General features: G+C 45.2%; 1 protein-coding gene across 4 annotated transcripts in view; it reads right to left on the bottom strand.

Moving 5' to 3' along the window:
• Positions 1-22336, bottom strand: part of pik3cd (phosphatidylinositol-4,5-bisphosphate 3-kinase, catalytic subunit delta) — a 224246-nt gene that overhangs the window by 24407 nt on the left and 177503 nt on the right. For all 4 annotated transcript variants that reach the window (XM_060852452.1, XM_060852453.1, XM_060852455.1 and 1 more), the window contains 7 exons: positions 17423-17519; positions 14764-14894; positions 13064-13114; positions 11314-11481; positions 597-718; positions 252-395; positions 40-139 (listed from right to left, as the gene is read on the bottom strand). In XM_060852452.1, the coding sequence (XP_060708435.1) occupies positions 40-139; positions 252-395; positions 597-718; positions 11314-11481; positions 13064-13114; positions 14764-14894; positions 17423-17519 (813 nt within the window). The remainder of the gene's footprint in view (positions 1-39; positions 140-251; positions 396-596; positions 719-11313; positions 11482-13063; positions 13115-14763; positions 14895-17422; positions 17520-22336) is intronic.

Raw genomic sequence — 22336 nt, 5'->3', positions numbered from 1 at the left:
CTGGCTCTCCTACGATGAACGGCACTGGCCGCCACTCACCTGCTTCAGCAAAGACTTCATGTGATAGTTTGTCCCTCGACAATACGCCTCCAGAATTAATCCAAACCGCAGTGAGACTGCTGGGAAATGCATTTCTGACCTGAAGCACAGAGAAAAGAGGATTCCCCATCAGAATGATTGATACGGTTTAATGGAGGATTCCTCATCACTGTCATTGGTATGGCTTTAGGACATAATGCTGGGCTCTTTACCTGAGATGCCAGAATAGGAAGTGTCCTATCTTTTTGTTGCTCAAAGCTCTGTCCAGCAGGAACTTGGTTAGTTCAGAATCCAAGTAGGGCTCATATTTCAGCACTTGCACCAACTGCAGTAGATACTGCAACAGCTCTTCCTCGCTGTAGGAACAACAGCAAATACATCAAACCAAGTCTCAAACCATCGGAGACCATCACAGGAACATTTACCCAACACTGACGTGAAAATCTGATTCTCAAACAGAAAAATTATTCGAAAATTACCTTGGAGTTTACAGAAAGCGAACTCTGTAAGGACAAAGGGTTTAGTTGCCATCTCTGTCTTACCCATGTGCTACGTACCTCAACTTTTTTAAGCAGTTTATTGCCAGTAAGTGGACATAGCGACTGGGGAAGCTGTAGTCCAGAAGTTCCAGGGCATTCAGTGCAGGCAGTTCTTTCCATGACTGCAGGAGATAGATCATCTACAAACAGAAAACCAGATGCAGCTGTAATCCCAGTCCGTTGCACACATGGACAGAATTGCACTGTGTCAAAGCACTGTCCAATTGTTCCAACAAATGGCAGCAAGTCCAAAAACAATCCTTCACACCAGCCAGCAGAGCGAGGACTGTACAGCACACTGAACAGTGACAATCACCTTCTGCATTTCTAACAGCTATCAATAATGGGAAAACGACAAAATATATTTGGTACAACAACAGTTCCTGATAGACAATTGAGTGTGAACAAATTTCAGACCTTAAATGGTCAGGGCTTTCCATTGTATTAGAGTCCTTCAGCAAAACAACAGGCAGCTGACAAAGGGTTAATTGTTTCTGACTTGAGCCTTGGTGGTTGAGAGAGAGTGTGAGAGTGTGAGAGAGAGAGAGAGAGAGAGGAGGAAATGCAGCACTGGGCAAATATCCAACCAAGTGAAGGCTCATCCCCTCCCAATGTCAAATCCAGGTGTAGCTAACTGCCACTGATGGTGCGTTGGACACAGTTCCATTGGCTGACCTCCATCAACAGTCACCAGAGACTCTAGGGTCGAGTGTGCCTCAAAACAGCTGAGCTAATGTCTAACAGTTCCGCAGCCAGAGCTTTTTCACTTTTGTAAACAGAGACAGAACATGACACAGAAAGAGAGTGTAATGTGGGAAGAGAGGAGTAGATAGATATACACAAAGGCACAGACACCGAGAGTAAGAATATTTTTATATGCATTCATGAGCTGAGTGTCATTAGCTGGGCCAGTATTTATTGCCCATCCCTAATTGCCCAGAGGACAGTTAAGAATCAACCATATTGTCTGGACTCACATATAGACCAAACTGGAAAGGATGGTAAGATCTTAGAAATTAAGAGCTGAAAGTTTCCTTAAAAACAGTAGTGAAACAGATGGATTTTTATGACAATCGACGTTGGCTACATTGTCATGATCGGGTTGCCTTTTTACCCCAGACTTACATTCAAATTCTCCCATCTTTCACAGTGGGATTCGTACCCATGATCCAGAGTGTTACTGATCGACACACCTTTAATCCTAGTTATTGAGGAAAGATAATAACTGCAATGTACTGTAACCGAACCTCAGGCACAACTTCAACCTGTTCCCTACACGCACCTTCCCCACCACCTGAGGTTTTACTGGGAACGTTTACCCTGTAGTTCTACAAAAACGTTCAGGCCCTTTGAGAAGTGAGTTTTAACAATCAGAAGGTGACATGAAGGAATATTAATTTGCCTTTTATTTCACAGGAAGCTCCAGACTTGAGCAGAAGATTTCTTTCTTACCAAACAGTGAGGTACACACAGTGGTCTCCTCATGATGGGCACCCAATGCTTTCATCGGTTCAAGTCCTGCCCCAGAGGTGTGTCAAACCATTTCTGAACAGGTTGAGTAGAAATTCCTAAAATCTATTTGAACAATTGCCTGTCATTGACTGGGTTATTACCGGCTGCTGACAGTTTCAGGCTGTCTGAATCAGAGTCAGATCGATCGGGTCTGTCTAGGAGCTTACAGCCAGGCAATTCTTTTCATTATTGATATCACTAATGGGGTTTGCACACCTCCCAGAGTTCCTCAGCTGCCCAGAAATCTTAGAAACCAAGATTCAGCATTAAATTAAGACGCATTAAAATAGTGCAGCTCTCCAATCAATTTCACTCAAAGTAAATTCGGGCAGAACCATAACAAAATGTAAATTGCAAATATGTAAATTTCCACTGGATCTTATTTAACTTCTGGATCTTAATTTTATGAATATACGTTATACTGAATTTTAACAGCAGTAAAAGAATCATAGAGTCATAGAGATGTACAGCACGGAAACAGACCCTTCAACCCAACTTGTTCATGCCGACCAGCTATCACAACCTAATCTAGTACCATCTGTCCCTATCCCTCTAAATCCTTCCTATTCATATACCCATTCAGATGCCTTTTAAATGTTGCAATTGTACCAGCCTCCATCACTCCCTCTGGCAGCTCATTCCATACACGTACCACCCTCTGTGTGAAAAAGTTGCCCCTTAGGTTTCTTTTATATCTTTTCCCTTGCACCCTAAACCGATGTACTCTAGTTCTGGACTCCCCCAACTCAGGGAAAAGACCTTGAGTATTTACCCGATCCATGCCCCCCATGATTTTATAAACCTCTATAAGATCACCCCTCAGCCTCCGATGCTCCAGAGAAAACAGTCTCAGCCCATTCACCCTCTCCCTACAGCTCAAATTCTCCAACCCTGGCAACATTCCTTGTAAATCTTTTCTGAACCCTTTCACAACATCCTTCCTATAGCTGGGAGACCAGAATTGCACACAATATTCCACAAGTGACTTAACTAATGTCCTGTGCAGCCACAACATGACCTCCCAACTCCTATATTCAATGCAATGACCTGTAAAGGAAAACATACTAAACACCTTCTTCATTATCATGTGGGCGGCACGGTGGCACAGTGGTTAGCACTGCTGCTTCACAGCGCCTGAGACCCGGGTTCAATTCCCGACTCAGGCGACTGACTGTGTGGAGTTTGCACATTCTCCCCGTGTCTGTGTGGGTTTCCTCCGGGTGCTCTGGTTTCCTCTCACAGTCCAAAGATGTGCGGGTCAGGTGAATTGGCCAGGCTAAATTGCCCGTAGTGTTAGGTAAGGGGTAAATGTAGGGGTATGGGTGGGTTGCGCTTCGGCGGGTCGGTGTGGACTTGTTGGGCCGAAGGGCCTGTTTCCACACTGTAAGTCTAATCATATCTATCTGAGATTCCACTTTCAAGGAACTATGAACCTACACTCCAAGAGCAATTATAATGTGAATATAGTAACCTGGTACTTTTATTCCGAGCTGATAAACATTGAAGATCTAATCTTTCCCACTTGCCTGGTCCAGGGGTCAGTCAGTAACAGTGGCTGTGCATTACAGAGGTATTAAGTGTCATGTGTAGCCCAGTGGGTCAGCCCTCATCTGCAGGTCAGAATGTTGTGGGTTCAGGTCCCACTTCAGGATTTGAGCTCAATCAGCTCAAGGGCCTGCGCCGGTGGGATGTTGCAATGCTGGGCTCTGGGCTGAGATATCAATCCGAAATCCCACCTGCTCTCTCGGGAAGACACGAAAGATCACTGCGTGTTGCTTTATAGAGGAGAGCCCCTCAGTCATCAACACAAAAAAGCAGGCTACCGAGTCATCATCACGTTGCTGTTTGTGAAGCTTGCTGTGCTCCGATTGGCTGCACCACAGCATTACAGCACAACAGGCACTATCCTTTATAATGTATTCACTGGCTGTAAAATACTTTGGGATCTCCACAGCAACACTCTCCAAATCTTTTCCTGGCGTGAACCCCCTCACGATTTCACATTTAGGGGTGGGGGTGTGTGTGTGTGACTGTGTGAGAGTGAGAGAGAGAGAAAGTGCATGTGAGAGAGAGAGAGAGAGAGAGCACGTGCGTGTGTGTGTGAGAGAGAGAAAGCGCGTGTGAGAGTGTGTGCGAGAGTGCATGTGAGATGGCGCGTGTTAGAGACAGCGTGAGAGAGCACGTGAGAGAACCTGTGAGAGTGTGTGAGAGAGATTGTGAGAGTGAGAGTGTGTGTGTGAGTGAGAGTGTATGAGTGAGAGTGTGTGAGAGTGAGAGTGTGTGAGAGAGAGTGTATGTGAGAATGTGTGTGAGAGAGAGTGAGAGAGTGCGAGAGTGAGAGAGTGCGAGTGTGAGTGAGAGTGCGTGAAGAGTGGATATTGCTGCCCTAAGCATGTGACCTGAGGGAGGCTTCCATCCTCACCGTGGGAAGCCCCACTTTGTAGGTCGTGAAAGCCAATTTCTAAATGCAAATCTGAGAGTTCTTGTGGTGCAATGGTAGTGTCCCTACCTCTGTGCCAGGAGGCCTGGGTTTAGGTCCACCTACTCCAGAGGTGTGTCATAATATCTCTGAACAGGTTGGTTAAAAAGAAAATCTATAATTGCAAATATTTCCCCCAATTTGATTGAAGATAAAGAGCAGCATTCTCGAAGGGAGTGTTTATTGTTATTATACCATGCTCATTCATTCCAGTTTCTTTCTGTCATGTAAAAGAAATCGAGTTGTTTCAATCAAGGTTTGCAAGTCATGAGCCAACTTGTAAATAGTAATTAAATATGCGCTCGGTTGTAGTGACTCATACTTTTCTTGCTTTCTCATGGAATGAGAGTGCTCTGCCCCCTCTCCTGATCTGCTCACAGAGTACAGACCATGTGGTGCTGTCTGAAAAACACAGGATCCGGGTTCAAAGTGTGGTCACTACTGCAGCAGATGTAGTGCCAAAATCTATCTCAGCCCTCCTGAGTCAAGCCAAACTAAACAAGACAAAAACAGAACACTTCAGCTTTCTGCTCCTTGCTGGTACCCACTGACTACGACAGGGAAGTCAAGTCAGAGATTTAGGCTCAAGGTAAATGACTTAAAAATAAGGTGTGTGGGGGGTGGGGGGGGGGGGGGGGGGGGTCTCCTGACACAAAATCCTACTCATCCAATTTTTGCTTCATTTATTCATGGGATGTGGGTTTCACTGACGGGACCAACATTTACTGCCCCTTGAATAAGCAGCTTCAGTGGCCTTGACCAAGACCACCTTGGAGGGCAATTAAGAGTCAACCACATTGCTGAGGGGCTGGAGTCACATGTAGTCTAGGCCAGATAAGGATGATTAAGTTCCTTCCGTCAAGGACACGAGTGACAATCAACAGTCACTTTACATAGAACATAGAACATAGAACATAGAAGGATACAGCGCAGTACAGGCCCTTCGGCCCTCGATGTTGCGCCGACCGAATCCTACCTAACCTATACTAGCCCAATAACTTCCAAATGCCTATCCAATGCCCGCTTAAATGACCATAAAGAAGGAGAGTTCACCACTGATACGGGCAGGGCATTCCATGAACTCACAACCCGCTGTGTGAAGAATCTACCCCTAACATCTGTCCTATACCTACCACCCCTTAATTTAAAGCTATGTCCCCTAGTAACACCTGACTCCATTAGCGGTAAAAGGTTCTTAGTATCTACCCTATCTAAACCCCTAATCATCTTATACACTTCTATCAGATCTCCCCTAAACCTTCTCTTCTCCAATGAGAACAGCCCCAAGTGCCTCAGCCTTTCCTCATAAGATTTTCCTACCATTCCAGGCAACATCCTGGTAAACCTCCTCTGCACTCGTTCTAAAGCTTCCACATCCTTCCTATAGTATGGCGACCAAAACTGCACACAATACTCCAGATGAGGCCTCACCAGAGTCTTATACAACTGCAACATGAAACTGCAACTGCAACTTTCTGGCTAGTTTTAATGCCAGACTTTGTTTCATTGACTTCACGATGGGGTTTGTGCCCAGGATATTAATCTGGAACTCCGGACTCCTAGTTCAGTGACTACTCCACTATCTAAAACTGTCCTCCAGTCATCGCTCCACATTTCAGAATATGGGGAGAGGAGGAATGCAGCATTGAGATAGAGGATCAGCCATGATCATACCGAACGGCGGAGCAGGCTCGAGGGGCTGAATGGCCTTAGCTTGCTCCTAGGTTCTATGATTCAAGTTCATCTCCATGTACTTTTTAAAAGCTGTGAGGATTTCTGACTATGACCCACTTTCAGATATTGTGTTGTAGATCCCCACCATCCTCTGAATGAAAACGATCCTCTGCATTTCTGAACATAAATCTGTGCCCTCGTTATGAACACTATAAAGGCAGCAAACTAGACTTTCCTATCCACCCTCTCAAGATCATTCAGAGCATTTGATTAGGTCTCCCCACCAATGTTCCTTACGAGGAGAGATCGGCGCAGCATGATGGCTCAGTGGTTAGCACTGCTGCCTCACAGCACCTGGGACCCGGGTTCGATTCCACCCTCGGGCGACTGTCTGTGTGGAATTTGCACATTCTTCCCGTGTCTGCGCGGGTTTCCTCTGGGTGCTCCAGTTTCCTCCCACAATCCAAAGATGTGCAGGTTAGGGTGGATTGGCCATGCTAAATTGCCCATAGTGTTCAGGGATGTGTAGGTTAGGTGCATTAGCCAGGGGTAGGGGAATGGGTCTGGGTGGGTTACTCTTCCGAGGATCGGTGTGGATTTGTTGGGCTGAAGGGCCTGTTTCCACACTATAGGGATTCTGTGATTCTATAAGATTACATAGACTGGGATTATACTCGTTGGAATTCGGAAGAATGAGGAGGGGGTCTTATGGAAACAGTGTGAAAGGAATGGATAAGATAGAAACAGGTAGGTTATTTCCATCGGCGGGTGAAACTAAAACATAGCCTCAAAATTAGGGGGGAGCAGATTTCGGAAGGAGTTGAGGAGGAACCTCTTCACCCAAAAGGTTGTGAATCTATAAGACCATAAGACATAGGATTCGGCCCATCGAGTCCACTCCGCCATTCAATCATGGCTGATGGGCATTTCAACTCCACTTACCCACATTCTCCCGTAACCCTTAATTCCCCGAGACATCAAGAATCTATCAATCTCTGCTTTGAAGACATCTAGCGTCCCGGCCTCCACTGCACTCTGCGGCAATGAATTCCACAGGCCCACCACCCTCTGGCTGAAGAAAGGTCTCCGCATTTCTGTTCTGAATTGACCCCCTCTAATTTTAAGGCTGTGTCCACGGGTCCTAGTCTCCTCGCCTAACGGAAACAATTTCCTAGCGTCCACCCTTGGAATTCCCTGCCCAGAGACGCAGTCCTGAGGAAGGGTTACACCTGAAATGCCGACTTCTCCACCTCCTGATGCTGCCTGGCTTGCTGTGTTCTTCCAGCCTCCTGCCTGTCTACACAGTGAAGCAGTTGAGGCTTCCTCATTGACTACTTTTAAGGCACAGGTAGACTTTTGAACAGTAAAGGAATTGAGAATGGTGGTGAGCGGGCAGATAGGTCCACAAGGAGCTCAGCCTTGATCTTATTGAATGTTCTAATGTTCCCTCTGAGCCACATGGTTACACAGTGGCACAGCCACCCAGAGGTTCTGTCAACGCCACTGGCTTGTGGTTTCAGGAGTCATTGCTGTGCACGGGTCTCTGAGGTCCAGCTAATGGGAAAATAAATTCACAGAAACTATCCTTCCATGGCTTTAGAAACAACCCCAACCTTTCTTTCAAACTAACATCCCCCCAGTCCTCATTTTCCCCATGGTGCAGTGACCATAACTTCTTGAGTGACTCCAGCTTTGGCCCAGAGATTGTTTGATCACATTCCAACCTCCCCCAGTTCAGAAACTCTCCCCCTGCACCTCTCACTCAGGGCTGAGAATTCTACCTTCAAGCAAAAGGTTAGGGCCCCTGGTCTGGGCACATCAGCTATCAGACCACTGTCCAATTTATCCAACAAAATGCCAGCTAATGCACCACTAGGCAATAAGGGGAAAACTTCTGAAATCACAAAGCAATCAATCCAGTAATTCTGTAAAGCACATTCTGGGAAAATAGCCGAGTGCATAATCCACCTCATTAAGTAAGTAAGCATTGCTAATAACTCATGAGCAGGAGAACGTTAAGACTTGGAATGGTTAGAAATGAAAATATCAGCAAATAACTGAATCCTTTTCTGGAAACTGATTTGTACCTCAGCCAGGATGTGCCCCAGCGTTTTACAGTTTTTCTAGTTTATTCAGGATCACATTTTACTCGAATGTTGACAGCCTGGGGCTCTGTGGGGGCTCTAACTCTGCAGATATCTCCAACCACCTGTATTCACAATGAACAGCCTATACCACCTGACACCATTTCAATTCCATTCACCATCAGAGGTTTGTAGAGGTAGGGATGGGCTGGATTATGAAGGAACCCAAAGCCAGCCATTGGCTCCTCAATCCTACTCGCACATTCAATGACATCACGACAGATCTGACTGTAAACTCAACCCTACATTCTCAACCAATCCCTTTAACCTTTCACCCCTTTTGCTTAACACGACTCTATCTACCTCCCCATTAAAAATATTCCAAGATTCTGCTTCTATTGTTTTTCAGGACAAGAGTTCCAAAGAATCTCAATCCACTGAGAAACAAAATGTTTCATCTCCATACTCAGTAGGTGAACCCTGAGTTTTAGAGTAATAGGAATGTATGGTGCAGAAACCGATCCTTCGGTCCACTTCGTCCATGTTAACCAAGTATCCTAACCCAACCTAGTCCCATTTTCCAGCACTTGGCCCATATCCCTCTACCCCCTTCCTATCTATATGCCTATCCAGGAGTCTTTTAAATGCTGTAATTGTACCAGCCTCCACCACTTCCTCTGCCAGCTCATTCCTTACATGCACCAGCCTCTGCATGATAAAGTTGCCCCTTACGTTCCTTTTAAATCTTTCCCCTCTCATCTTAAGCCTAAGCCCTCTAGTTCTGGACTTCCCTGAGGAAAAGGCCTTGTCTATTCTCGCTGTCTATGCCCCTCATGATTTTAAACATTGGAAATCCTAGTTCTCCATTCTCCACATTCAAACTTGTCCAGCCCGCTCTGTGCCTCCATCAGGTTGCCTCTTACTGATCTAAACGACAGCAGATACAAGCCTGGCCTGTCCAACCTCTCCTCACACGAAAACCCACTCCAGTCCAGTCAGAGACCGCTGAGGCGGCACTGACAGATTTTCTCAATCCATCGGAAAGTAAATGGCCATTAGAGGTAAGGCTGGTTAGCTCAGTTGACTGGACAGAAACCAGAAATTGCTGGAGAAATTCAGCAGGTCTGGTCTGGAGAAGGGTCACTCTAACCAAAATGTTGACTCTGTTCCTCTTGCCACACCTACCGCGTTTCTCGAGCAATTTCTGCGTCCGTTTCAGATTTCCAGCAGCTCCTCTCTTTCACTCGGCTGGTTTGCGATGCCAACAGCGTGGGTTCAATTCCCACATTGGCTGAGGTTGGTGATAAAAAGGAGAGCGATAAGATGGGGTCTAAGGGTGGACCACACGAGTGGGATTATTCGTGGAAAGCGAATCAGTGGATATCGAGGAGTGAATGGACACGGATTTCATTCCAAAAATAAAAAATGATCTGGGAATCAGTCAAATGTCTTCCCTTCAGCAAGAAAGGGTCTGAAATATATTGCTGCTGGTTCACTGCCCAAGAGGCTAGATCTCCCTCTCCCTAATGGATCCTATTTTTCTCAATCTTTTTTAAGTCCCAGTATTTGGCAGCCCTTATCAGCTAGTTTGACTATGTGCTCTCAGTGTTTCACTTTTTTTAGATTACTTACAGTGTAGAAACAGGCCCTTCGGCCCAACAAGTCCACATCGACCCGCCGAAGCGCAACCCACCCATACACTTACTTCTTATCTAAGACTACGGACAATTTAGCATGGCCAACTCACCTGACCCATACATCTTTGTGACTGTGGGAGGAAACCGGAGCACCCGGAGGAAACCCACGCAGACACGGGGAGAACGTGCAAACTCCACACAGTCAGTCGCCTGAGGCGGGAATTGAACCCGGGTCTCAGGCGCTGTGAGGCAGCAGTGCTAACCACTGTGCCACCGTGCCGCCCACTTTGAAAAACTACTGCTGGACAAATAGAACAAAGATCCTTTCCTTGAAATAAAGACTTTATGGTCGCATTTTTTTGGAACTCTAGATTTATTTTTGGTGTAACTGCCAGAACACCCATATTAATCAAACCCCATCAGTTCCGATCCTTAGGGAATCACAGTCAAGGATGGAGAGATAACTCCGCAGTGCTGCATTCAGCTTAGAGAAGGGCAAAGCACAATGAATCCCTGAGCTTATTGTCATCCTAGAGGGAAGGGAAGATTCTACAGCTGCAGATGCAATATGTGGAACCATTTTCCAAGCAACCCAACAAATTCCAAATACCACACAGAGTCAGCACGTTTCGGAAGGGGAAGAATGTGCAGGCGATACAGAGCAGTCATGATGGAAATATGCTTCAACATTTCCATCAGGCCATTGCCCTTAAACAAGATTTGATTTGATTTATCATTGTCACGTCTACCCAGGTACAGGGAAAAGTTTTGTTCTGTGTGCAGCACAGGCAGGTCATACCATACAAAGTGCATCAGGGTAATAGAACAGAGCGAGGAATATAATGTTACAGCTGCAGAGAAGGTGGGCAAAGAACACAGTCAACATTAAATTGGTCCATTCAGCAATCTAATAACAGCGAGGAAAAGGCTGTTCTTGAACCTGTTGGTTCGTGTGTTTACGTTTCTGAACCTTCTGCCTGATGGAAGAGATTGAAGAGATTGTGACCGGGATGGAAGGGGTCTTTGATGATATCAGACAGAGTCAGACAGACTGGCACTTTGTCAATGAAGGAACTGGGGTCTATCTATCACATTGTTGTAGTGGTTTGGAATCAGGTTTGTGATGTCGACGGTGCATCATTAAACACATGGCCACAAAATCCCTCTTGTTCAGTATTTTCGCAAAGTAAAACCGATCAACTTTAAAATAAAACAGAGTAACAATGACCTTTCTCTGGTACGTTGCACAGACAGATATTGTATAATAGATTCCAGCTCCAAGCCCACAGCTTGTCTGTCTCCACAATCTGGAAGGCTCATGCTGTTCAGGACTCACCCCAGCTTCTTACCTGAGCAACATCTTCGTGTTTATTCCACTTGGTTATGGACAGCAGCTTAGCGAGGGCTTCGGGGAAATGCTCACGCACTTCATATCTTAGCTTCCAAACGAGATCCTTCTCATCCTCAAAGAATTCGGTGCATGCTTTACGTTCCATAATCTCCTTCAACTGCTGTTGCTGTGCGCAAGTTTCAGAGAACACCATCATTACAAGTTTCTCAACATTTACAAGATGGCCAAGTCAGCCTGCCTCATCAACTTGGGGTGTTGGAGGATTCAAAATATGTGACCAGCTTCACGGACAGAGATCTCGTGATAAGCCGGTCACTCTCATTTCTCCAGGAATCCATTGTAGAGATGCGGGGCATCACCATGAATAATGAAGAGGAGACCTACAACAACTGCATTAAATCACACGTCATTTCATTAGCTCTCCACGTCAATCAGGGATGCTGGTCTCACTAGTAATCTCTACATCCCATGAACACATTTTAAAAAATAGATTCATCCCACTTTCAGTGGTTTGAAAAGGCTGCTCAAACTCAGGGAATAAAGCAAAATGCAGAAAACAACAGGAATAGAAGCAGAAACACTGGTTAATGATGTCCAAGTCAAGCTGCAGGTTAACGGTACCAGCAGAGTCTGGTTAAAGAAACCTTTTGCTCAACTACCGGTTACAGCACACTGATTGCACATGGCCAGTAACTAGCCCATGCATTGTGCAGGGAGTTAAACTGATGGAGAGGTGCAAACACCACAGCACTGCAACAGCCAGTGGACACATCAGCAACTGTACGTAAATCAACATCAAGTCTTCATAAACAAAAGCAGAAATTGCTGGAAAAGCTCAGCAGGTCATGCAGCATCCGTGGAGAGAAATCAGTGTTAACCTTTTGGGTCCAGTGACCCTTCCTCAAAAATGATGGTGGCTAGGAAAATGTTGGCATCCACAGCTCTTTTGGCTTTACTAAAGTCTTCAGCACAATCAAACTGCTGAAGGCACTTTACAGGAACATGTTCAGCAAAATTATGGCAGATAGCCAAAAGCTTGGTCAAAGATGGAGGTCTGAAAGAACATGTAAAAGGGAGGAGGAGAGGAAGAGTTTTGATAAGGGGGGGGGAGGGGAGTTCTAGAGCTTGAGGCCCAAGCAACCTAAGGTGTGGCCACCAATGATGAATCAAAAGGTCAGATGACACAGATCTCTTGAACATGTTATTGGAAGAACATATTGAAATAACTCCACAGAGGCTGGTTTCCTGTCACCAAGTCACCATGTATTTACACGTGCATAGAAGTTGACACTGATCCAGCTCTCTCAGAGTCAGTTCTCAGAGTGAACAGAATCTCTGACACTCCTGTTTATATCTGTCAGCCAGGGCTTCCGGATTGGACCAGGTTAACAGCCCCAATCAGGGAACTCATATTCTATGAGGCCCAACTGGCTGACCTAGCTACAATCACTGGACGTACAGTAAGAAACACAGCCCATCAATGGCAGGAAATACAATGTGTGTGTTACTGGGCAGTGGTGTAGATGTTTGTCTGGGAGTAACTCAATTTACAAATCACAAACAACTGAACATATATTGATAATGTGGCATAACTCTATCTTCTTACTCCTGGAAAATAACAGCCAATTTACCTGATAGAGGGAGCATGAAATATGCATAATCAGGGGGCAAAACACCCCTTGGGAATAATGCGCAGAGTATGCACACTACAGAATTCACACACTCTGTACACGTTCCTCAGTATTTACCTCAGCCAGTGATGCTTTTACACGATCTCCATTCTTACCCAATTCGAGAATCTGAGGGAGAGAAGAATATATCAAATTCATATCTTAAAAAGCAAAAGTGCAGAGAAATTAATAGGTGCGTGATGTTCTCACTTTCGGAAATTTGCGTCGCAGTCCTGTGAGCATTCACCAGTCGGAGCGCTAACTGCTAACTGGGATTAAGTATCACAGACTCCCCACTGTCCCTCAGCAGCTCAGACACTGAATAGCTCAGACTGAGAGGTCACCGCCTCCTCTACCACAATAGCGACAGTTTCAGGCAAAAAGCACAGATGCCACGCTTCCTGGCACAGTGTTTACACTGTGTGTGTGTGTGTGAGTGTGGGGGGGTGGTGGGGGGGGGGGGGGGGGGGGGGGTGTAATGTGTGCCAGGGCTCCAGCTTCTTCTGGGTGATCCTGCTAGAACTGACAAAATGTGAGCCTCTTACAAGTTGGGCTTCATTGTGAAGCATTCCACAGTTGAACATCCGGTTGATCTTCACTGCCTGGATTCTCACATTATAGATGGTCACCTAGGTGCCATAAGAACATAGAAAATAGGACTGACCCATACGCTTCCTCCAAACAGGCCCTGCCACCCAGTCCAATCATGGCCGACCTTTGGTAGACCTCTCAATCTTTTGTGAAACTAAATATCTTGCAAAAAAAACTCTAAAGAACTGCAGATGCTGGAAATCAGAAGCAAAAACAGAAATTACTGGAAAAACGCAGCAGGTCTGGCAGCATGTGTGGAGACAGAAAGCAGAGTCAACGTTTCAGATGCAGTGACCCTTCTTCAGAGCTTGCAGACTCAGGCTTAAAAGTATAGAACAAAAGTGAACCCACACCAGAGACTTCCCAAGACACTCAATCCTTTGACTGAAAAAATTTCTCTTCACCTCCGTCCTAAATAATCAACGTCTATCCTGAGCCGGTGTCCCTGTGTTCTCGCTTACTCAGCTAGTAGGAAACAATTCCTCAGTGTCGACCCTTTCAGAATCCTGCACGTTTCACTGAGATCACCTCGTCCTTCTAAACGCCGGAGGATATAGAACCAACTCACTCAGCCCCTCTGAATAGGACAGATTCCTCATCCCAGGAACCCAATCCAGAGAACACGAAGAGTTTTTAGGGAGGCTGCCCACTGTACAAGTCAGCATCTTAGACATGGAGTCTGAAGAAATGGGACAAAGCAATGACACAGTGGAATTATGTTGATTAAGTTCTTTCAACACAGTTCCACGCCAGTGAAACAAACACACTCCGTTAGTCAGGTGAGTCTGATCTCTTGCTCGGTTTTGTACTTATTTTTTACCATTTCCCCTCTCAGAAACATTTCAACTCTGAGATGGACAGATTAACTCCCAGTGGATGTCCATCCCATAGAAAGCAATCCAGAGGTGCAAGCAAATTATCTAAATTACACACAGAGAATGCTGGAGAAACTCAGCAGGTCTGGCAGTGGAGAGAGAAACAGATTTAACGTTTTGAGTCCAGTACATTCCTGCGTTTTCTGTGTTTGTTTCCGATTTCCAGCATCTGCAGTATTTTGCCTTTGTCTGCACTGCACCTTTGTGTTTCCTGTGCCTGGGAAAGATGGGCTCACTCTTTTCAATACTGCTCGAGGACTGGAACACCTTCAGGGCCTAAGCGAGTACCCCAGGGCTGAACTCTGTACATACCTTTTCCAAGGATGGGTAGTAGATAGGGTGGGACACGGCACTGTGGAAATTGATATGTAAGGCTGCAGAGCTGTCAGTGTTGGGATTACTCTGTACAGTGCCCATCGGGTTCAACAGCTCTCCCTTGTCATCTGCAGAAAAAGACAGAAAGTGCAACATTACTAATTGAAATAAAATGCTTTTACTCTCTCCCATTCTTAATTGGAGGACAGCCATCTCTCTGATGTAAGAGCTGGTTCATCAATGTGACAATGATCTTTATCAGCAAATGTAAATTTCCTTCCTAATGCAGGATGCCAAGTCCTACATTCCAATAGCACCTGCTCACATCCCCTAGCAGTGTATTGCACAAGAAATTGTTTCCTCCTGAAGTTGGTTTTCTTGCATTTGAATGCAAGACCTAATTAGCAATGTCTAATTGCCAGATTGTTCAACAATTCTAAGTCACATTTTTGTTTGAGAGGTGCAACAGGGATAGAATTCTTTAATTGCCACTGAGCAACGTCTGGGAAATGAGCTCACGGAATGTCACATTTCTCCAAAATGATAAAAAAATTTAAAACATACACATTTGAAACAAAACTTGTTTATAAAATTTCAGTTTCTACGTGAGTCTGGGGAGGGCAGTTTAAGTGGAGACTGTAGCAGCCTCAACTCTCACAAAGGTAGCAGGCAGGAGGCTGGAAGAACACATCCAGCCAGGCAGCACCAGGAGGTGGAAACGTCAAAGTTCCAGGTGTCACCCTTCTTCAGGACTGGGGGTGGGACTGGAGGGAGCTGCACATAAAGGCGATGGGGGAGGGGGAGGGTTTTGGGTAGGGAGGGGGCGGGTGGTGAAGTAGTGATAGGTGAACACAGGTAGAGGGTATAACCTGATTGGTCGATGGGAGTAATGAATCTGGTTGATGGTTGGAAGGAAGGGTCCCTCACTCAGCTTTCACTTTCCCTGATGAAGGGCTTTTGCCCGAAACGTTGGTTCTCCTGCTCCTCAGATGCTGCCTGACCTGCTGGGCTTTTCCAGTGCCACACTTTTCGACTCTAATCTCCAGCATCTGCAGTCCTCACTTTCACCTCAGCTTTCACTAACCCAATCAAAGCTGCAGGAGCAGCCAAGGAGGAGCTGGCTTCCATTGATCAGGAATTCCGAGCAGTACATGGACGGTGCTGTGTGCAAAACAAAGATGCATTTCCCCCCACCCCACACACTTTGGAAAATGAGTAACACAGAACATGAGGAGAATTACAATTGAAAAAGGTTTGAATGAAAACCCTTCAGACAGAGGTTTGGACAGAGGTAAAAACAATGATGTCGATTTCGCTGCTCGTTGGATGCTGCCTGAACTGCTGTGCTCTTCCAGCACCACTGATCTAGAGGTTTGGACAGGCCTGCTTGGATTGCCAACTTTAAACGTCTCCTTATTTTTAAGCATTGAATCTTTTCTTCAACAGCTTTACTTCCTGGACTCGATGACTGCAGCTGCCAACATTCCCCAGCTGTTCCAGTGCACTTCATGTGAAACATACTTCCTGATGGTTGTCCTACATTTGCTTTTTAAAACTCTGGCTCTGTATCCTTTTGGCCTTTCGCCACAGTAAAACTGAAGCTACTGCTTTGGGGTTTATGACCTCAAATTGAGTTGATTAACTCTGTATGGGATCTCTCGCAGGTCAGAGAGAGAGAGTGAGGTCACTAAACCATTTCCCAGGAGTACAGTCCATCTTCGCTGTCCCTCTCTCTGACTAATCCTGCCTACCTCGCTGGTTTGGGTGCAGTTAGGAAGGAGTGACGATGAGTAAGAGTTTCAAACATTTTCACGACCCTTTGTTGTTGCCTTGCATGGAAAACCAAATGATTCTCCTTCTCCCCACCCTGTACTGAAGAATTTGCAAGCAGCCGCTAATGACAGTCTGTGTGGGGGGGGTCTTTGTTTTTACATTTTACCCAATGAGATGGACTTTCGGTGGCTCTGCAACTTGCATTGATCTCATGTGACAACATGCTGAAACCATCTGTCCTCCTGTGCTTCACGTGTGTACAGGTTAAAGGTAAAAACTCAATGCAAGAGGAGGTAATCGGTCCCTCAAGACTGCATTCAGCTGGACCATAGCTGATCTTCCACCTCAACGCCATTTATCTGCACCATCCCCATATCCTTTAATAGTTAGGAAAGTATCTATTTATTTAAAACTTTTGCTGTGAATTTTCCTGGAAGACTAGAGAGGGAACACAATATTAGGGTGTAATCAGTCACCAGCTAGCCTTTATGATAGCGAGTTTTGGCATTCCAACCGGAACTCTATCAACAAACACAGTGATGTGGACCTCATCAACCACCTTCAGAGAAAAAGAACAGGAAATGACACTGCCAACACAGGAAATGACGTTGCCAACACAAGGAAACCTAAAAACATAAACAGAAAGCGGGACATAACACCAGCGCTTTACCAGAGTCTCACTGATGATGTTACTTGGTATGGTGATGAAACATCTGAAAACTAACCTTCCAGCTCAGCAAAAAAACTTACAACCAGAGTCTTTACGATATTTGGGTTAGGGTCACTCTGGTTAAGGCAGGGTGAGATTGGCCTCTTGTTGGGAACTGCAGCACTCAGCATGAGTTATTCCTTATCGCAGTGACTGGGCAGATTGAAGTCTTACCGGGTACTGATGGCCAGGTAAACAGCCACGTCTCCCCCGTCTTCAGCTGATCCTTGTAGTCAAACACCATGGTGTTCACCCACGCGATTGGGCAGTCCTGGAAGCAATGAGAAACAGTCCCATCAGTAAAGGGGGAGATGAAATGCAGTCTGATCCAATTTGTCAGTGAATGTGAACAAACTAAAGAGGCTGAGCTTTCAACTGGGGCCAATTCAAAAACTGGACCAATTTCAATTTTTATTTGGGTCCTGCAATATGCAATGCTGCGTCTCATCCACAAAGAGTTTATAATCACTGGGCGTTAGCTCAAATAATTTCCCCTCAATTAATGACTGTTTTGGTGTTGTTCATTGAGGAAACCACAGGACCTGTAGGATCTGCCCCCTGATATTTAAGAGCAGATACCATTTCGCTGAAGGCAGTTTGGAGAAGATTGATGGTGTTGATCTCTGGGATGGAGGGATTGTGTTATGATCAAGGGTTAAACGGGAATCCACTAGAATTCAGAAGAGTGACAGCTGATTTTACTGAAGCATATCGGATCTGTATGGTTTTGACTGGGTAAATACTGAGAGGAGAGTCAGGACCAGAGGGCACAGTCTCAGAATTAAGGGCCCCCATTTTAGACTGAGCGGAGGAGGAATTTCTTCTCTCAGAGGGTTGAGGGTCTTTGAAACTCCTTGTCACAGAGAACTTTGGGGGAAAGTCCTTCTGTATATTTAAGGCTGAGAGAGATTCTTGATCAGTCGGGGAATCAAGGGTTACTGGGAAAGTGCAGGAAAGTGGATGTGAGGAATGTTGGATCAGGCACGATCCTTTTAGATGGCACAGCAGGCTCAAGGGACTGAATGATCTATTCCTGTTCTTGTTTCTTATGATCTGTTAGTCTGAATAAAGAAGGTAAGGCTTTATCTAAAAGACAGCACCTTTTAAAAACCTTCGCTCCTGGAATATCGTTATTGCTGTTGGTCAGCCCCCGGCTATGGTTCAGTTGGCAGCACCCTCACCTCTGATTGAGAAGGTTATGGGTTCAAGGCCCCCTCTCACAAACACTCAAACACAAAGGTTAATGCTGACGCTCCCAGTATGTTTGGAGGGAGTTTTAAACAGGATCCTCTCAGATTGATGTAAGAAATCCCTCAGCGTCATTTTGAGGAGGAACAGGGAGATGTCTCTGGGGTCTTGGCCATTATTTATCCCTCAGTCGAACATCACCCAAATCTCATCTTTATCATGTTGCACCTTATGGGTGCTGTATGCAAATTGGCTACAACAGAGACTGTTTTATTGGCTGTAAACTGGCTTTAAGACGATTGGCATCTTTCATTTCGTTTTATTTATCCATCCTTTCTGAGAAGGCAATCACCCCATTGTACAAATATTGGTTGGTGATGGGCAGGGGAGGGGTGTAATGATGGGGAAAGGAAATGAAGCCTTTGACATTGATAATTTCACTGACAGAACACCAGGCCTCATCACAATCTACAGATCGATATCAAACATGTGCCTGCACTCCATCAAGGGCACTGACTTCCCCATCCCCTATTGCTCATTCGTAATCTCGAGTCCTCAGATATCCATGATATGTCAATTGCTGAAAATCACTCAACAGAATTCCATATGAAACAAGAAACTGTTTCCAGCAAATGGCTATAGTCAGGAAGCTGATATAATGCAGGTTGGAATAAAGAGCTTGGTTGTATGATTCAATGGTTCTGCTCAATTTGTGCAAACCATACAATTGTTAATTCCAGTCGGTAACATTCCCACGAACACAGAGAATGATGGAGAAACTCGGCAGGTTTGGCAGCATCTTTGGAGAGAGAGAAATGGGAGTTAACATTTCGAGCCTGGCGTGGCTTGTCTTCAGACTGACCTTCAGTAACGTTGGGTGTATGTATCTGCTCATGGTCAGCTCGCAAAATGGGTTCTTAGGTGCCAAATGCTGCACTGTCTCCATAACTGGTCAAAAGAACTCATCATCTGATCTTGCTAGAAAGGTTAGAAAGTTTGCATTTATGTAGGGCCTTTCTCAGCCATCAGACTCCCATTCAGTCAGGGGATGTAAGTGTCCCTGACAAGACCTGCATTTGTTTACAATCCAGATCTGTTCTCCAGGTGCTGAGCCACCTTGCTGCAGTCCACGGGGTGTTGGCACCTCATGGCGCTGTGATAGGAGGGGAGTATTTTGACTACACCTTTAGAAATGTAGTCGGTGTTGGAGTGTAAGAAATCCAGCAGTCAGTTTGTACTCTGCAAACTCCCACAAACAGCAATGTTATTTTAATTTATTTTTAATTCATTCACAGGATGTGAGCATTACTGGCTGGACCAGCAGTTATTGCCCATCCCACCTACCTAGAGGACAATTAAGAATCAACCACATTGCTATGGGCCTGGAGTCACATGTAGGCCGAATCAGGAAAAGATGGCAGTTTCCTTCCTGAAAGGACAGCGATGAACCAGATGGATTTTCCTCAACCTTAACAAGGGTTTCCCAGTCATTATTAGACTCTTTATTCCATATTTTTATTGAATTCAAATTTCACCATCTGCCATGACAGTATCTAACCAGGATCCCAACAGCTTGGGTTTCTGGAATAATAATCTACTGATTAAATATTGGTAAGGATACCAGGGAGAACTCCCAGGCTGTCTTTTTATGTATAGAGCTACAGGATTATTCGTGTTCACCGAAGAGAGAGGGGTGGAACCCTTTGTTTAATCTCTCATTCTAAACATGGTGACTCTGACAGTGTAGCACTCCCTCAGCACTGCACTGGAACATCAGCCTAAATCCTGGCTCGGGATCTGAACCTAATATCTTCTGATTCAGAGGGAAAATGTCTCCCCTGAGCCATAGCTGCCCCAAATGAAATACTGTATTATCACTGGACTATTAACCCAGAGACCTGGGTAACGTTATGGGAGCAAGAGTTCAAATACTGCCATGGCAGATGGTGGAATTTGAATCCAATAAAAAAAATCTGGAATCCATTGTCAATTGTTGGAAAAACCCGTCTGGTTCACTAATCCCCTTTAGGGAAGGAAACTGTCATCCTTACCCGATCTGGCCTACCCGTGACTCCAGACCCACAGCAATATGGTTGACTCTTAATTGCCCTCTGAAGACCTAGATTACCAAAAACTGTAGGATTAATTCAAAATCTCGATATGAACCACGTGGAGGTTCGCTGACTCCAACCCCCAACTTGAAGCCAACCTTTGAGTAATTTGAGAGAATTGGACTCCTAGAGTCCAATATTTGTTTTCAATGTTGCCTGCTCAGGATCAATGGTGGAGCTGATGTTCCAAAACTTCAACATGTGGAGGATCCTACTGTTTTCAAAAACTGAATCAGAACATACCGTAAATGTTCCAAACACAGCAAAGCAAAACAGCCATCACAGAGTCAGAAAATGTCAGGTCCTGCCTCACGTCTTTAACGTTGATGAGCAGGAGGCTGGAAAAACACACCAAGCTAGGCAGCATCAGGAGGTGGAGAAGTCGATGTTTTGGGTATAACCCTTTTTGTTTTGTCTCATGACCAAATTGTAGATCTTGAAATGGGAACAAATACATGTTGACATTGGATGTGTACAAGATGAACTTGACTCTGTCGAAGTTCATTCCCAGACGTCCCTGAGGAGGCAGGAGAAGTACCACATGTATTGGTGGGCATCACCCTGTAGGTGCTGGAATTCTGCAGATTGGAAGGGAGTAGAGGTGACCCCACTATTTAAGAAAGGAGGGAAAGGAAAAACGGGGGCCTGCAGATCTGTCAACCTGATGATAGTTATTGGGCAGGAATCTATTTGAAAAGGATGAAACAACAAAGCACTTGGAAAATAAGAACAGGATTGGGCAGAGTCAATACGGATTTGTGAACTGGGAGTCACATTTTTTGAGGATGCAATTAGCAGAATAAACAGGAGGGAACCAATGGATATGATATACAGGTCATTCTGTTATAAGACGCATTTCGTCAACTTGAATTCGCTGTAACGCGATTAACAAATGGGGGAACACTGTTTCTAAAGCGCAAACTTTTAAAATGCGTGTTAGCTGTAATGTGATTGTATCAGCAACACTTTAAGCTCTGTTTCTAAGACGCGATTCTTCTATAACATGGGGTTGTACAAGAACACGACCATCGCGCTATAGAACAACTGACTGTATGTAGGTTTGCAGAAGGCCCTCCATAAGGTCTCTCACAAGTGATTGGTTAACAACAATATAGCATAAGGGAGTTGAACATAGAACCTTCTGACTCAGAGATTAATATCTGATCCACTGTACAGTAGCTGCTCCAACAGAAATACATGAATCACACAGCTGTTAGTGAATCCAGGCTGAGATTCATGGGGGATCACACCGAGAGAGAAATAGAGGGTAGGAAAAAGTGGGTCATTCTCAGGTTGTTGGGCTTTGATGAGTGAGTTACTGCCAAAGTCCACAGATGGTCATCATCCAACTTTGATGTGGATTACACATAATCTTTCCAAGTTTGCAGATGACACAAACTTGGGTGGGGATGTGATGTCTGAGGCAGAGGCAGAGCGACTTGGCCAAGTTGACTGTGTGGGCAAACATTTGGCCGGTGGAAGACAAAGTGTGAGATTATTCCATTTTGTAAGGAAAAGCTAAAATATAGAGCATTTCTTAAATAGTAAGAGATTGGGAATGGTTGAACTTCGAAAGGGTTTGGATGCTCTTGTTCACGAGCCATTAAAAGTTAACATCAAACCTTTGTTTGATGCCTTTGTTACAAGGCAATTGGGGTATCACATTCGAGATGGCTTCCAGCAATTATATGGAGTTGGTGTTAGACTGGGATGAACAAAGTCAGAAGTTACACAACACCAGGTTGTAGTCCAACACATTCATTTAAAGTCACTAGCTTTCGGAGCGGAG

Source organism: Hemiscyllium ocellatum, chromosome 37 (assembly GCF_020745735.1).
Source record: "Hemiscyllium ocellatum isolate sHemOce1 chromosome 37, sHemOce1.pat.X.cur, whole genome shotgun sequence".
In the NCBI taxonomy this organism is placed as follows: Eukaryota; Metazoa; Chordata; class Chondrichthyes; order Orectolobiformes; family Hemiscylliidae; genus Hemiscyllium; species Hemiscyllium ocellatum.
Note: the sequence above shows the minus strand (reverse complement) of the source record. Positions and strands in the feature narration are given on the sequence as shown.